Source organism: Pygoscelis adeliae, unplaced genomic scaffold (assembly GCF_000699105.1).
Source record: "Pygoscelis adeliae isolate BGI_AS28 unplaced genomic scaffold, ASM69910v1 Scaffold436, whole genome shotgun sequence".
NCBI lineage: Eukaryota > Metazoa > Chordata > Aves > Sphenisciformes > Spheniscidae > Pygoscelis > Pygoscelis adeliae.
This window is the reverse complement of record NW_008825051.1, coordinates 252,316-266,385: the sequence shown is the minus strand read 5'-3', so window position 1 is coordinate 266,385 and position 14,070 is coordinate 252,316. Positions and strand designations below refer to the sequence as shown.

The 14,070-nt window shown below is 42.6% G+C and overlaps 1 protein-coding gene across 1 annotated transcript in view; it reads left to right on the top strand.

The window, feature by feature from the left end:
- CACNA1B (calcium channel, voltage-dependent, N type, alpha 1B subunit) overlaps positions 1–14,070 on the top strand; it is a 306,403-nt gene that overhangs the window by 227,473 nt on the left and 64,860 nt on the right. Inside the window, 6 exon segments of the mRNA XM_009326378.1 lie at positions 7–422; positions 1,634–1,848; positions 4,035–4,155; positions 7,596–7,725; positions 9,235–9,294; positions 10,575–10,681. Coding sequence (XP_009324653.1) covers positions 7–422; positions 1,634–1,848; positions 4,035–4,155; positions 7,596–7,725; positions 9,235–9,294; positions 10,575–10,681 — 1,049 coding nt within the window.

The window sequence follows — 14,070 nt, the reverse complement described above, 5'->3', positions numbered from 1 at the left end:
CGGCACAGGCAGCACAGGAGCCGCAGCAAGGAGGTGGAAGGGGGGAGTAAGGAAGGGAAAAGTGATCGCAACAGGAGTCAGGAAGGGGGAAAGAGGCACCATCGCCGAGGGTCAGTGGAAGAAGGTGCTGAGAAGGAGCACCGTAGACATCGGACTCACCGGCACTCTGCTGAACGGCAAGGCAAGGAAGGCAATGGGACAATCAACGGAGCCAGGAGTGAGCGGCGTTCCCGACATCGGGGAGGGTCGAGGTCTGGGAACCGGGAAGGAGAGCCTGGGTCCAAGGGTGAGAATGGAGAAGAGCCTCACAGACGGCACAGGTTCAGGAACAGGGCGCTGTCGACATACGATTCGGTGGAGAAGGAGAACGGGGAGAAAGAGGGGGAGGCTGGCGAGAAGGAGCACCGGAATCATCAGCCCAAGTGAGTGAGTGCTGCGCGGCCGGGCTCATCCCTGGGACAGCTCAGGGGGCACGAGACCCCAGACACGTTTCAGGAAATTACTGATTCCCCTCCCCATGCACTCACACCAGCTACCACCATAACCTGCAGTTCCGTTCTTCTTAAATCGGTAATGACAGAGGCTCCCAAAGATTATTTCTGTCCATGATGGCCCATAGAATAGCTCAGGTTTAAGGAAGGAAATATCCTTGATGTAAATACCAACAGACCACCTAGGACATAACGTGGAGCAGAGAATTTCACAGCCTCTGAAGGAAGTTTCTGAGGGACATATTTTTAAATGGCATCCATTCTTACTTATAGCCCTTTGATTTTCTTTTTTTTATGGTGAGCCTGTCAGCTGCATCACCAGTTGTTACAGCACGTGGCTTCTTCCATTAAGAACAATGATGTACCCCATTTGGTTTAATTCTTATGTAAGTCAAGTGAGACAAATAGTACTCGTGAAGCATTTAGAGTAGTTAATAAAGAAGGATAGATTGCCTTTTCAGCTTTATTAGTCTGATGGAAAAGAAATTTCACTGGGATTTTTTAGAATAGATTTCATGTCACCATGGAGAGCTGTGAGTGGCACTGAGATAATAATTTTCCTGTCTATATTATCTTCCTTTCAGATGGATTTCAAAACACTTTGCATACTGTTTAGTTTGATCATGTGCACAAGCTCACTTGCCTCCTCACTGAAATATAGCCACTGCTGCAGAGGAATGCAGAAGCTATTTAGCCGCTTACAGCGACATTACAGAGTGGTTTAGGACTGGAAAAGAGAATCACCAAATTTAAATAAGGCCTCAGGAGAACATTAAGAAGCAGAATGTCAGACTTCATTCAGAAACCAGCTGATGCTGGAAAGCTAATGTCACTGTTACATGCAAGTGCCATGTGGTCCTTGCTCATGAACCTCAGTTCCAAGTCTCATTAGATTGAATAAAGTGACGTTCAGTGGCACAGTTCCTCTTAATGCTGTGCTTGGATGTTGGTTCAGAAGGTCTCAGAGGAAAAGGTCACATACTGTGCTATCAGTACGTTGTCCTGCAGTCTGTGACTTTCTGCAAAGGACTTCCATAAAGAAAACAGTCTATGAAACCTAGCAATAGGTGCAGCATCAGGGTACATATGTTCTCTGAATCCTTCTTGGATCTTATTTAATAAAATCTGCTTTTCTACCTTAGGGAGAATCAGTGTGAGATTGAGGCTAGTGGAAGTGTGAGTGTCCCTGTGCACACCCTTCCCAGCACCTATCTGCAGAAAGTGCCGGAGCAGCCAGAAGATGCTGACAACCAGAAGAACGTGACGCGGATGATTCAGCCACCTCTGGACAAAACCACCACTGTGAACATCCCTGTCACTATCACTGCCCCGCCGGGGGAAACCACTGTCATACCAAGTGAGTGCCTTTGTCCTGCTGCTTTTTGCTATGATATTGCCAGAAAAGACCTAACTTTCCAAGGAGCTAGCAGCACACGCTGGGTGATGGGGGCTTTCCTGGCCACCTTGCTAGTGGACAGGAGAACTTCTTGTTGATATAGGCTCTACAACTCATGCAGCCTGCAGGAACCCAAAATGGGTTCCTGGACCACTTGGGTCACCTGGTGGCTCTGGAAAACACCATGTAAGGTTCCCTGGAGATGGCTCACCCAGAGCACATCCATGTATCTTTGCATGAGAGAAAGATGAAGGAGCAAGAAAAACAGCAAAACGTAGTAACTGAGAGCTGTGCAGCAAAATAAGCAACTTCTGCAGCAAACCAGTCAAGACCTTGTTGTGAGCACAGGAGTAAGTCCTCTGCTTTATCACCTTCCTCTGCTGCCATGATGCAAACTCCTACTCCAACAGTGCTGTGCTACGTTTCCTCTGGTGTCCCAGGGCCCTGACTGGCCACAGACCCCTCAGCAAAGGACAGGGGAGGCAGTGGCATTGCATTCAAGCCCACAGACCAAATTCATGCTTCTCGGCTTATTAGCTGACCCCTCTGTAGAACAGCAGGTCTTTCATGGCTACGCAGCTATCACAGCATCCATGATGTGACCCTGCTGCTTTGAGTTCCTGCAGGCTGTGTGATTTTAGAGTTTCTTGCAGTCCTCTGCATCTCAGTTTCAGCAGATCCACCCTAGCTTGTCCTTTTCCAGAGCTCTGTGCCTTGGGTCTATCAGCGTAGATTGACACTGTTTTGCAGATGGTCCCAAGGTCACTGTGCTCATGATCTGCTCTGCAGCCACCCATCCACCAGCCTGTTCTGACCAGCTTGTGGCTCATCCCTGGCAGGGTAGGCACAGCCTAGAGAAGTCTCGAGAGCTGGGGGTGCCGAGGAGAATTGCAGTGTGAAATCTAAGAGGTCCACATTAGATTGCAGGCTGTCAGGACTCTGCTTTCCAAGAGGCACAGCCAAGAGCTAGCAGTTTCTCTACACGGGTTTGCACTGTGTTGTCAGCCACACAAGACTTGCCTTTTTTTTTTTTTTCTCCCTTTCTTTCTTCTTTTTTCTTAAATGCTAATTTTACTATATTGCAATACTGAGTTCCTGTCAATCACAATTTATCAGCCTCTCTCTTTCCTGGCCATTTCCTGTATATCTGGCTTGAGATACAATAAGGAGTTTATTGAACATGTCACTCACACACAATGAAATGTCATTTTGTTGCAAAATAAAATAAAAAGTAATAAAAAACCTGCACCTAACAAGTTATAAGTGGATGGGGTTTTTGTCCTCTAGGTCCTGTGAATTAATAGACAAGTGTATATATCTGTCTAAGAAGAGAATTTGCAGCATAAAATGTTTTCTAGTTCATATATTGGAAATTATCTTAAGTAAATTATCTTATAAACCCACTGCAAGTAAACTTATGATGGAAATTAGAGAACGTATTTCTAACCTTTGGGAGTGAGGTTCTAGAAGGGGATCATGTAAGTTAAAAACCTGATGTGAGATGGAGCTCGACATGTTTATAGATGGGGAGCTCTGCCAAAACTGGGGTTCAATATGCAGGCACAGAGCTAGGGGGTCCAAGAAGTCCCTTCCAAGTCTCTGTTCCTAATGCTGGGAAGTTCAACAGTCTTAGTCCCAAAATTATTAAAGCTCATCTATGAATTTGCTCTTTTACACGTTCCAAAGCCAGTCGTGCTACTGATCTATGGGAGAAGATACAGAATTGTGTGGTTGGTTAGACCTACTATCTTTTTTTCTTTCCAAGGATCCCTAGCTGATCCTCTCTCCCTAAAAATTTATGATATTTGGAATGGGATTTCCATCCTCAGTTTGGCAGCTCTTGTCTAAATAAGTGTAAGGTTTCTTTGTTTGTCTGCACTGGGCATCTTCATTTCCTGGCCATTTCTGATATATTGCTCATCAGTGCAGCAGTTAAGGAGTATAATTGCAGTGTATATCATACTGTAGTAAATAGCAGTGATAATAATCAAATGATTGTTCACCACATTTAATCAACATATTCAAAGGCTGTTTGCTATCCCAGCTGCATTGTTTGCATATCCAGCTGTTGCAGGCAGCCTGCTGTGTGAAGACTGCAGATACATTTTTAACCCTCTCGTTTCTGTTTCCTTAAATTCACATTTTAGTGAACAACGTTGAATTTGAAAGTAAAACAGAGGAGAAGAAAGACGTCGATGACGTGACAAAAAATGGGCCTAAACCAATCTTGCCTTACAGTTCCATGTTTATCCTAAGTCCTACAAATCCGTAAGTCCTCTGACTCTACAATAACACTTATGGGTTACAGGTACTTTAAGCATGGGTATTCAAAGCAATAACATTAGCTTGATCTTCATCTCTGCCAGCCAAACGTTGAGAAATTAAATAAAAGCTTATGTAGGCTGCGGACCAGATGCTGTCTTTCAGCTGGGCTTTCCTGGGGGAATAAATTGCCAGGATAGGGAAAAGATGATGCTTTAGGCAGACCCTTCCTAACTGCCCTGCTGACGGTCAGGTGGGCAGTTATTTGCTCAGTCGTAGATCACTAAAGGGTGGGAGCGTGGACTATCACTGGGAGAAGACATTATCAGGAGAAGCAGGTTGGGGGCTGTTTTCGGTGTCAGCAAATACTTGCAGGTTCCTCAGCTGGAATTCGTGCTCTTTCCATACTAGTACCCTCACACCACTGAAAACTTTGAACTTCTGGGAAAACGTGAATATTTTTCATTTGCCAAGGCTGAGAATACAGCTTGTAGGGTCTGTTGGGATTACAGCACTTCTGCTTCAGGCATCTCCGTCTCATGGGGATCTTTGTACTCAAAGCCTGTAAATTCTGAATATGTCGCTCCAAAGGGCTGCAGGGTTGTAATAATTGTAGCATGAAGGCCTGTGAGTCATTTTAAGCAGTAACTTAGGGCAGCGGAGGGCATTTGAAACTTCTGCCAACCCAGAGATCTTCTAGAAGCAGGTGTGATCGGTTCTCTCTGGCTCAGGTAGACTTGTTGCAGATCCTAGGCGTTGTTCTTTGAGGTTGTACTGTGCATGCTCAGATACCTAAGGTGGCCTCAGGCACTTCCTTTGGCAACTCAGTTAAAGAGAAGAATGAGTGCTCCTACACCTCTTGCTACTCAGGACTGTGACACCCTGGCTGCCCATGCAGTCGGTGGAACAAAACGGGCTGCTCCATGTACTCATCTTTGACATCAGAAATGCATCTGTGGTGGAGGCCATGGTCTGGCACCCCTGGACAGTAGGCAGGCTGAATACTTTTTTTCAACGCAAGTGCCAGCCACGTAGTTCAGGCTACAGCCCTGCATGATCCAAGGTGATATAGCTGTGAGCACAGAAGGAATTCATCAGTGGGAGAAGTTAGAGACTATCTCTCAATGCCAGCTGATAGAGAGGGAGTATGACCCCAAACTACTGCTAATATAATCTCATCTCCAAAGGAAATGAACTGTAGACTTAATACGTGCCCCTTCTGCCTCAAACCCACAAGAGAGACACTTGCGTTTCCCCTTTGCCTTCTCCAGCCACCTGCCAGGTAGACCTCACGACACTTTAGTATAACTGAGCCGAAAGCCCAGAAAGTTTTCCCTTTTCAGAACGCTGTGATAGCATTGTGCTATTTCAAATAAGGCAACATGTCCTTTGAATTCATGTAAAAGGCAGTTAAGGGGAGGGGAGAGCATTAGATGAGGTGCACTCATTGATAGTGTAATTATACATTCTGGGGCAAATTTGAGTTATGGAGCTTGGCCCCTGTCTGGTTGGGTAAGGAAACAGTATTTCCCTAATAACTGGTAGCTCAAGTCTTTTTGTTGTGGAGTGACCGCCAAAAACGAGCGTTAGCTGCAAAATGCTAAAGGCGGCAGTGCAGAGTGGGAAGCTAGATGGTCCCAAGCCCAAAAGGGTCTGAGCTGAGGAGTGAACTGGGCAGACAGAGAAGCAGCAAGACTTTTTTGTTTCATATGTATGCTGTCTTCTCTCACCTCATCCTACAGTTATGACCTTCTGAGCCTCATAGTCCAGGATTTGGTATGTTGTTTCAGTCGTCTTGCAGTTTTCTCCAGTGCGCACACACCCCCTCCCCCAAAAGCTGTGCTAAAAGACCATTGAAAAAACAAAGTTCACTGGGAGAGAGGTATTGTAACACAGGGCCAAGGGGAAATAACAAGATGAAGACCAAACTTTAGGAATGTCAAAAACTTGTTTTTCTTCCTCTGGGCAAGATGCAGGCCCAGCTGGATCCCCTCAGGTGTTTTGGCTGGTGCTAACTTCTCAAGAGAGGTCTTTCTGCTTCCTGGGGTATGAAGGTTTTCACCACATCTATTGCTAACTGTCTCCCTTCCAAGCCCTGCTGGGGATGCATGACCCGGGTGCTGCTAGTAGGCAAAACAGTTCTGAGAAGCGTAAATGAAATGTATTACTTTCCAAGTGCCACCCACCCTCTTAAAACAGACGTGCATTTAAAATGATTTCTCAAGCACCACTGGCAGTTTACAAATGCTCCCGCATCTCACTGCTGGTTGTGAATGATGAAGATCTAAAAATAGGGACTTGTTATTTCTTTGATGAATTGAATTTGATGCATGAATTACAGTTACAAATGTTATTGAAAATGTTGCCTTTCACTTCTATGGGTACATAGAGCACATAGATGATAATCCTCTTCTGTCAGATTGATAACCAGAGTTAAGGGATTCACAAAAGCTCTTTTCTTCATCTGTTTCCTTCGTATTTGTAACTCTCTTTTAATTCTGAATCCATTAGAAATCCAGAGAAAATGAATATATAAGTGGATGTGAAAAATAAATTTTAATTCTAACTGTTCAAGTATTTGCTTAGAGAAAATGTGATATAGTAACTGAATTACATTCTCAGATAACAAGGTTGTTGGCAAGTTACAGATATAATTTAATTCTCAGGCAGAACCTAAGTCCTTTATTCAGCTGACAAATATGGTGCAAATGTAGAGTTCTCTGTGCAGTTAAGTATTTATGAATTGTGGTCAGATAGAGTTATTAGCTGAATTTTGTGAATAGTTTTGCACAGCTTAGAAATTGAAGCATTTGTCACTTTTCTTGGACACAATTTGTGAAGAAAAAGATTCGGTTAAAAAAATCAGATATATTACTGTAAAGTATTTGTGCAGCTTATAAAGCATAGCTTAGACTAAAGTGCAGACAGAGGTACTTGGCAAGAGAGAGATTGCTAGAAGTAATACTCATAGTTATGAAGCCAGTTGCAGCTAAGAGTCTCACAGTGCATAGCCTATATCTCAATTTTAAAGGGATTAGCTGATATTAAAAGTATTTCAAAACTTGTTTTGAACACACAGGACTTTAGCTTCTGAGTTCAAAGTGAAAAGGATTGGGGGGGTATATAAACACCTTTTGTAGAATTGAGTCCGAATACTTGAAAGCTCTCAATGCCCTTTTGATGGATAGATAGATGGCATTGCTTTGCAGAGGGAGTGGAGAGCAGTGCAGAGGTGTTATACTTCCTATTTTAAATCTCACCGCAGATCTGTTGCAAACTGGAGTTTAAAGCTGTTGATCCTAGTTTTTATTTTCTTACCATTAATGTATTAGGAATCCTAAAGGTGACATTCCTGATGAACGTTGTCCTTCCGCCAGTCTTTCATATCACAGCACTTGACTCACAGCACTTGCAATAGGCCTCCTATGTGCTTATGTTGTTTGCAGGATTCGGCGTCTCTTCCACTACATCGTCAACCTGCGCTATTTCGAGATGGTCATCCTCATAGTTATAGCCCTCAGCAGCATTGCCCTGGCTGCGGAAGACCCTGTCCAAGCCGAGTCACCGAGGAACGATGTGAGTACCAACCAACATGGCCAGAATAAAGTTGTTCTGCTTCCCCCAGCAGTTATGCACATGGCATGTCCATTCCCATCTCCAAAGGATAACATACTACAGTGGCAGGTGCAAAACTGGAGCTTTCTTTAATAACATACTCAAATTAGCTTGTTCCACTATCAAAATGCTCACAATTCCTGTCCTCTTCTGCTGCTTCAACCACATCTGAGTTTGAGAACTTGGAAATCACTAGTTGTTTGGCTGGTGTGACTTACCATTCAGCAATGGGAAAGGTTTCCCCAGTCACAGGGCTGACATTGCCCTAAGATCCCCTGCTCCTGCTAGAGCAGAGCCTGAGGAAGTAAAACCTGATATTGCTTTTTATCTTGGTGGGCATGGCAGCAATCTCCTAGAATTAGTAGAAAATCTACTTATCCGTGGATGTCAAACCAAACTCGGAGACTTCACAGATGGGTGCTGTTACAAGCAGAAGTAGGAGTGTGCCAGGTTTTACATGAGAGCCTGCAGCCCAGGAGTGTTCACGAAGCAGAGAGCTGGGTGTCTGTTTTCAAGCACATTCACATGAGGACATTGGCAAAGAGCTGGTTGCAGTTACATGGACAACTGAGAGTCTACAGAACTGAAGATTAAGTATAGAAATTGCAAGATGCAGTTGCCTAATTTTGGACTCTTCGAAGTAGGTAGTGGCAGTATGTGGATATCATGTGATATTTATATTGACTTAATACCCATTCGCTATGTATAATCATATGAATCTGACTGTGAATAGGTGCATCCCATCCACAGAATTATGTTAAAATTTTAGAGCTCTATAGATATTTGAATGGACTGGTATTGCATTTACCAGGAAGTGTACTGAGGAGTCTGTGTTCATCCACCCCTTAAACAGATTAAGGAAAAGAATTATTTCAGAGCACAAGTCGGCAGACCAGGTCAGAGCAGGAATTGCCTGGCCTCCTGCTTCTGAATCTGGTCAGTATTAACGTTTTCCAGAGGAGGATCCACAAATCCCTATATCAGTAATGAGCTGAAGTAGCTGCGAGCAATCTCTCTTCCTCATCCTTAATAACTGTGGAATCAGTTTTACAAAAAGGATTTTATCACTCTCTTACTCTCCCAAGGTCTTTAATAATACTATCATCAGCTACAGCAGAAGAGAAACCCAGGCTACTACACATATGCTGGCCAATAAGCTCTTTAGGAAAGGATATTAAAATATTTTGATTTGAAATATCCATTTTGCCTTATTGAACCTGCCATATACGCAGGTGCACTGAAGCATCCCATGGGCATGCATGCTGCAGTCTGGCAAGGGCTGGAAAATATGTTGCTGTTTAAATCGGATGATTCAAGTTTGTGCGTAAACTATTTGAAAGCCTCCCATCAGATGATATTCACCCATCGTAGCAAACAGACCGTTGCTAGAATAGACTTTTTATTCTTTGCTCATGCGCAGGTTATTTCACATATAGCCTCCCCTAATACACATTTTTCTTTCCCATTTAGGCTCTGAAATACTTGGATTATATATTTACGGGTGTCTTTACCTTTGAGATGGTGATCAAGGTAAGAATTTTTCCGAGCAGAATGGTTCACCTCCTCTTTCAGATTTACGCTCATCGACTTCTGGGAAGCTGGAGAAAGAGGGTGGAGCACGACAGAGCTCCCTGGGGCACCTGGAGAGGTGGTGATGATGGAAAGCTTTAACTCGGGATCAACACTCAGAAGTAGCCAGTGCACAACAAATGCCTTTCTGTAGCGGCTCTCCCGGTTTCTTTAATCCCACATTTTATGGAGGAAAACAAGGATATCGTTAGTGGCTGTGGTTGTGTAAGAGGGTAAGAAATGTGAGTGCCTGATGCAGAAATGTCTGTGCGTGACTAAGGACACAGGAGCTGATAGACCTTACTGAGACACATCTGATTCTTCCCTTCTCCTTTGATGCTGATCAGGAATATTAATAGCAACTGATTCTTGGCCTGTCATGATTCAGAAAGTTGAAGATTTATCTTTTTACTTTACTTAGTAGGGTGATAGATTTTGCTAAGACTGTCGGGCAGTAACTTTCCAGAAACTACAATTCTAATAAAGCCAGGATTTATTCTTGGGGTAATGATGGAGCTAGTTTTTACTGTCAGAGCAAGATGCAAAAGAAATGCAGAATAAAAACCAGATTTTCCCTTGTTTGTTCAGTAGAAGGATTTGAAGCTATGTGAGGAAAGCAACCTTACGTGGGCAGTTGTAGAGCTCTCAGAAAAACAGATAAAATGTCTAGCATGCACTTTGAGACTCAACTGTAGAAGATCTTTAGCAGCATTGTAAGGAGAGACTCAGTCTCGTGCAGAAGCAAGCCAGGATGCTACGTTGAGCAGCATCTTTCAGCAAGTGCTCCGGAGCAGGTGTATATCCTTGAATGTTGCATTTGGCTGTGGGTCTTCCCATCCTCTCTTTGTGTTTTATTGTGTCATATCCTATGCCAGTTGTTAATTCCTACTAATCTGGGAGGATTAGGGTAGAATAAAATTAAACTACTTGGATGTTTCACACACAGACTGCTGTTCCCATAAATTAATGCATGTCTGTGCAAAGAATCCTGTGTTAGTATTCTTGTCTCTCATGCTTTTGGTTATGGTTTATTGACCTCAGCTTCCGTTTTGACAGAGCTCGCTGTGCCTATTAGCCATGAGCAGCTTGACTAAGTATCTAGGTGTTGCCTTGCTGCTGTGAAGCCCTGAAGAAGAGTTTGTGAAGGGTCATTTGATCCAGAATATTCCTTTCTACCTCGGTAGCATTGATTTGGTACTTGTTTTATTAAAACTCTTTCTTTTCATGTGTTTCCTCTGAAGATGATTGACTTGGGGCTGTTACTCCACCCTGGCTCCTACTTCCGTGACCTGTGGAATATCTTGGACTTCATTGTGGTCAGTGGGGCCTTGGTGGCATTTGCTTTCTCGTAAGTACATTTTCCTTAACATCTCAATTTCTAGGAAATAAGTTGCAGAGGAGGCAGGACCCTGGCACAGAGCTAGTTGAAGCGTAGTCTTTGTGGATCCATTTCTCAGCGAAATGCTCAGTTTCCGCCCTTTGATGAGTATCATCTCATAGCCGGAGAAAAGGAAAAAAAAAAAAAAAAATCCCTAAATTTGTGTTGTAGAATCTCTTGAAAATCTTCCCAGCTTTAGGGTAAGTCCATTCGTTGTTCATTCAAAGATTAAGCCAAGATTTTTGTGACTGTTTGGCCAACTTCTTTTCAAGGACACATTATAACAGTTTGTGGCAGTCCAGTGTCTTCAGGCAATTGTTTTAAAAATTGTTCTTACTATGAAAAAATAGTTAATGAAATCAGCTGATAACTCAGTGAACTCTTTACAAAACATTATTTCTAGTGTCATGGATATTTCTGGTTCATATACCTTTGGTATTTCTCTCTCCTCCTCTTCTCTCATTCAGGGTACTTGCATTTCCAGAGAGTTTCATTTCTAAGGCTCATTGCTCGCTCCCTCAATCACAGCTCTCTATTTATGACATTAAATAATGTTCCATGTGCTTCTTTAATGTCGTTGAGGATTTTCAGCAACAAACACAGAGGAACTGCTTTTTAAAAATGAAGATTAGTTTTTCATTTGAGCATTTTTCTCAGAAGAGACCAGAGGAAGAGCAATGCAGGTTCCTCAGAATTTGGGGAGCTCAGAGTTGGACGATGGAAATAAATTTTCCACGTGTAGTTCTGGGCCACGGAATAATTGTATTGCAAATGTTTTCCTGAGAAATTCTAGGACATGACCTGGAAACAGGCTACAGGACTTGGCCAGTTTAATCTTCTGCTAAATTAGCCTTGAGTAATTACAGTAAACGTTTAGCAGCCCATGCCCAAACTCCACTCACCTGTTTGTTGACATGATGATTAGAGAAGGTGAAGAAATTAGCAGTGTTTTACTTGCTAATGAGAAAAAGCATTCACCTTTGTCAAGGAACTGCAGAAGCGTGTCTTGTATATTTTAGACTGACAGTAATTTTTAGGCAGCCAGCCATATCCGTTGCTCCTCTTATGTGCTCTGCTGATGAAAAATACTGCCATGTCCCTTGCAGCACAAAAAGTTACTGGGACCTTTCTGGTAAGGTTGGCCTGGAATATTTCTCAGGAGTTTTTAATTTTCTGAGGTGTCAAAATTCCTTTCACATTAAGGCTGTGAGATTTGTATTTTAGATCTATTCTTCATAGCAAATGCTGGATAAAAAAAGTCTAAGCTAATTTGACCAAGGAGTGGATGGACAGAAGGAGATGGGATTGACATTGTTGGTAAGATTTTTGAGCCAGTTGAGGAGTGGCACCTGGGGATATTGGGGTCTGGGCTTTCTGTGCCCAATCCTACACCAAAGAATTGTTTAGATCTTAGAGCAAGTCATGTCCAATGTAAGTTTTTCAGAGGGACGCTGCCCTCCCCTCTTTAAAGACTTTGTCCCTATTCATTAGAAATTTGTTTTCCAGAGTTGCCGAGTGCTCTGTTGTAAGCCAGGTTGTCTTGAGATGGAATCGCTGGTCTAGTCTGGTGAATGTCTTGCTTACCTAAAATTTGATATCCAAAACCATGCTGCTTTTTAAGCTTGTTTAGACATGTGTGTGGCTTGGTTTCCCTGCACATGAAATATATTAGCATAACATCTTTCAGAACTGGATGTGGTCAGACTGAGTTAAGCAAAACCTTACTAAAAAAAAAAGTATAGCAGGTTAACGGAGCTCCTCTGAATTGAAGAGAGGTATAAAAGTAAAATAATATTGGTCACAAGTATTAGTTTGCAAAGTAGTGTTACCCAAGTCTGTGGTTCACTGAGAATTTCCCTTTTCCATTAAGAATTCAAACTTTCAAGGCAGACTGGGAGAAGGGGCATTTTGTGAGCCCTTCAGAGCAACTCCATGTGCTGTGAGAACAAGCATCAGGGTTTGCCTTTGAAACATCTTCTCTTTGAACAAGATTTTCTTTTGGACAAGTTATGGATTAAAATGAATAATTTTTAATCTTTCTGAGTCTTTTTGTGCTCAGGTTTTCTATTGCTCGCATTGGGCCATGAATACCTAACAGCACCTCATCAGCCTCTAAATAAATTACTTGTACATCCCCTGACTGTGCTTCATAATAGTATGCCCCAAGCTGCTTTTATTTTACATGCTCTTTGAGTAAGTATTGAGCAGGGATTTACAGAAAACGAATGCATAAAACCTGCCTGCCTATTTACTGTCTCCCAGATTAAAGCGAGTCAAACCTATTTCTGAGACTTGGAAAAATTTTAATTTCTTCCATGATTTTTATTGTGACTGTAACCTCTCCTACGTGTCCGTGTTTCAGCAGGCAGGCAGCGTTGACGTCCAATTCAGAGAATACTTGCAGTATCTCTGGTCTAACCTGAAAGCAGGAAATCCAGTCATTCGTAGGAGATGACTTGCTCTCTGTTCCTGCCAGTCCAGTTATGAATACTAACAAGTCTCAGACTGCTCAGATGAAAATTGGGTAGAGAGTCATGTCCTTAGCTCAACTGCATTGTTTGGTTAAACCAGACAGGCACACCGAGCCTGCTGAGTTTTGATAATCCTGAAAACGAGGTTTTGGAGAATCAACTGGGTAATCTTCAGTTTTGTTAGTGGGCTTTTTCTAGAAAACACTACAGTCCTGTCACTTATCCTCAGTGTCACTGTAAAAATGTATTTAATGTGGCTGTTACCAGTTTCTGTTTGCAAGAATATATGATTGCCACTCAATGGCCGTGCTTTAATTCATGCATGTTCTTGACCTCATTGGTGTCCAGTGAAGGTGATATGAATCAACTTACTGCTGGCTAGACATGTCACTGAAAACCTAGGAAAAACAGAGCTCCCTGAAATGCTTCCATCTGGATTATTGCAACAGCCTATGTTTGTTTAGGCGTATGAGACGGTATCAGTCATTGCTGCAAGGTTCATAAAGTCCATCTCAGCCTCCCAAACCAGCTATCAGTCTATTTTCTGCCTGTAGCTCTTTAGAAGCTATTCTGTGCTTGACTGCAGTTCAAAAAACCCCAAATTTTTAAAACAAGGCCCCCAGTGAGATGCTAAAAACATTAATACTACTGATGGTGATGATAATAAAATAGTCTTCCATTTAGCAATGTATTTCAAAGACAAATTCCTTTCTTTTTCTAGAAATAAACATGCCACAAACATGCAGACATGTTTTAGTCTTTAAGGAAATAGAAATAGAGGAGCTTTTAACGCAAGCTAGCAATTTTGTCATCAAAATTTATCAGCCCCAGGTATAAAATGTACTTGCTCAATAGAAATAGCTGATGAATAGCAGCAGAGAGATTGCA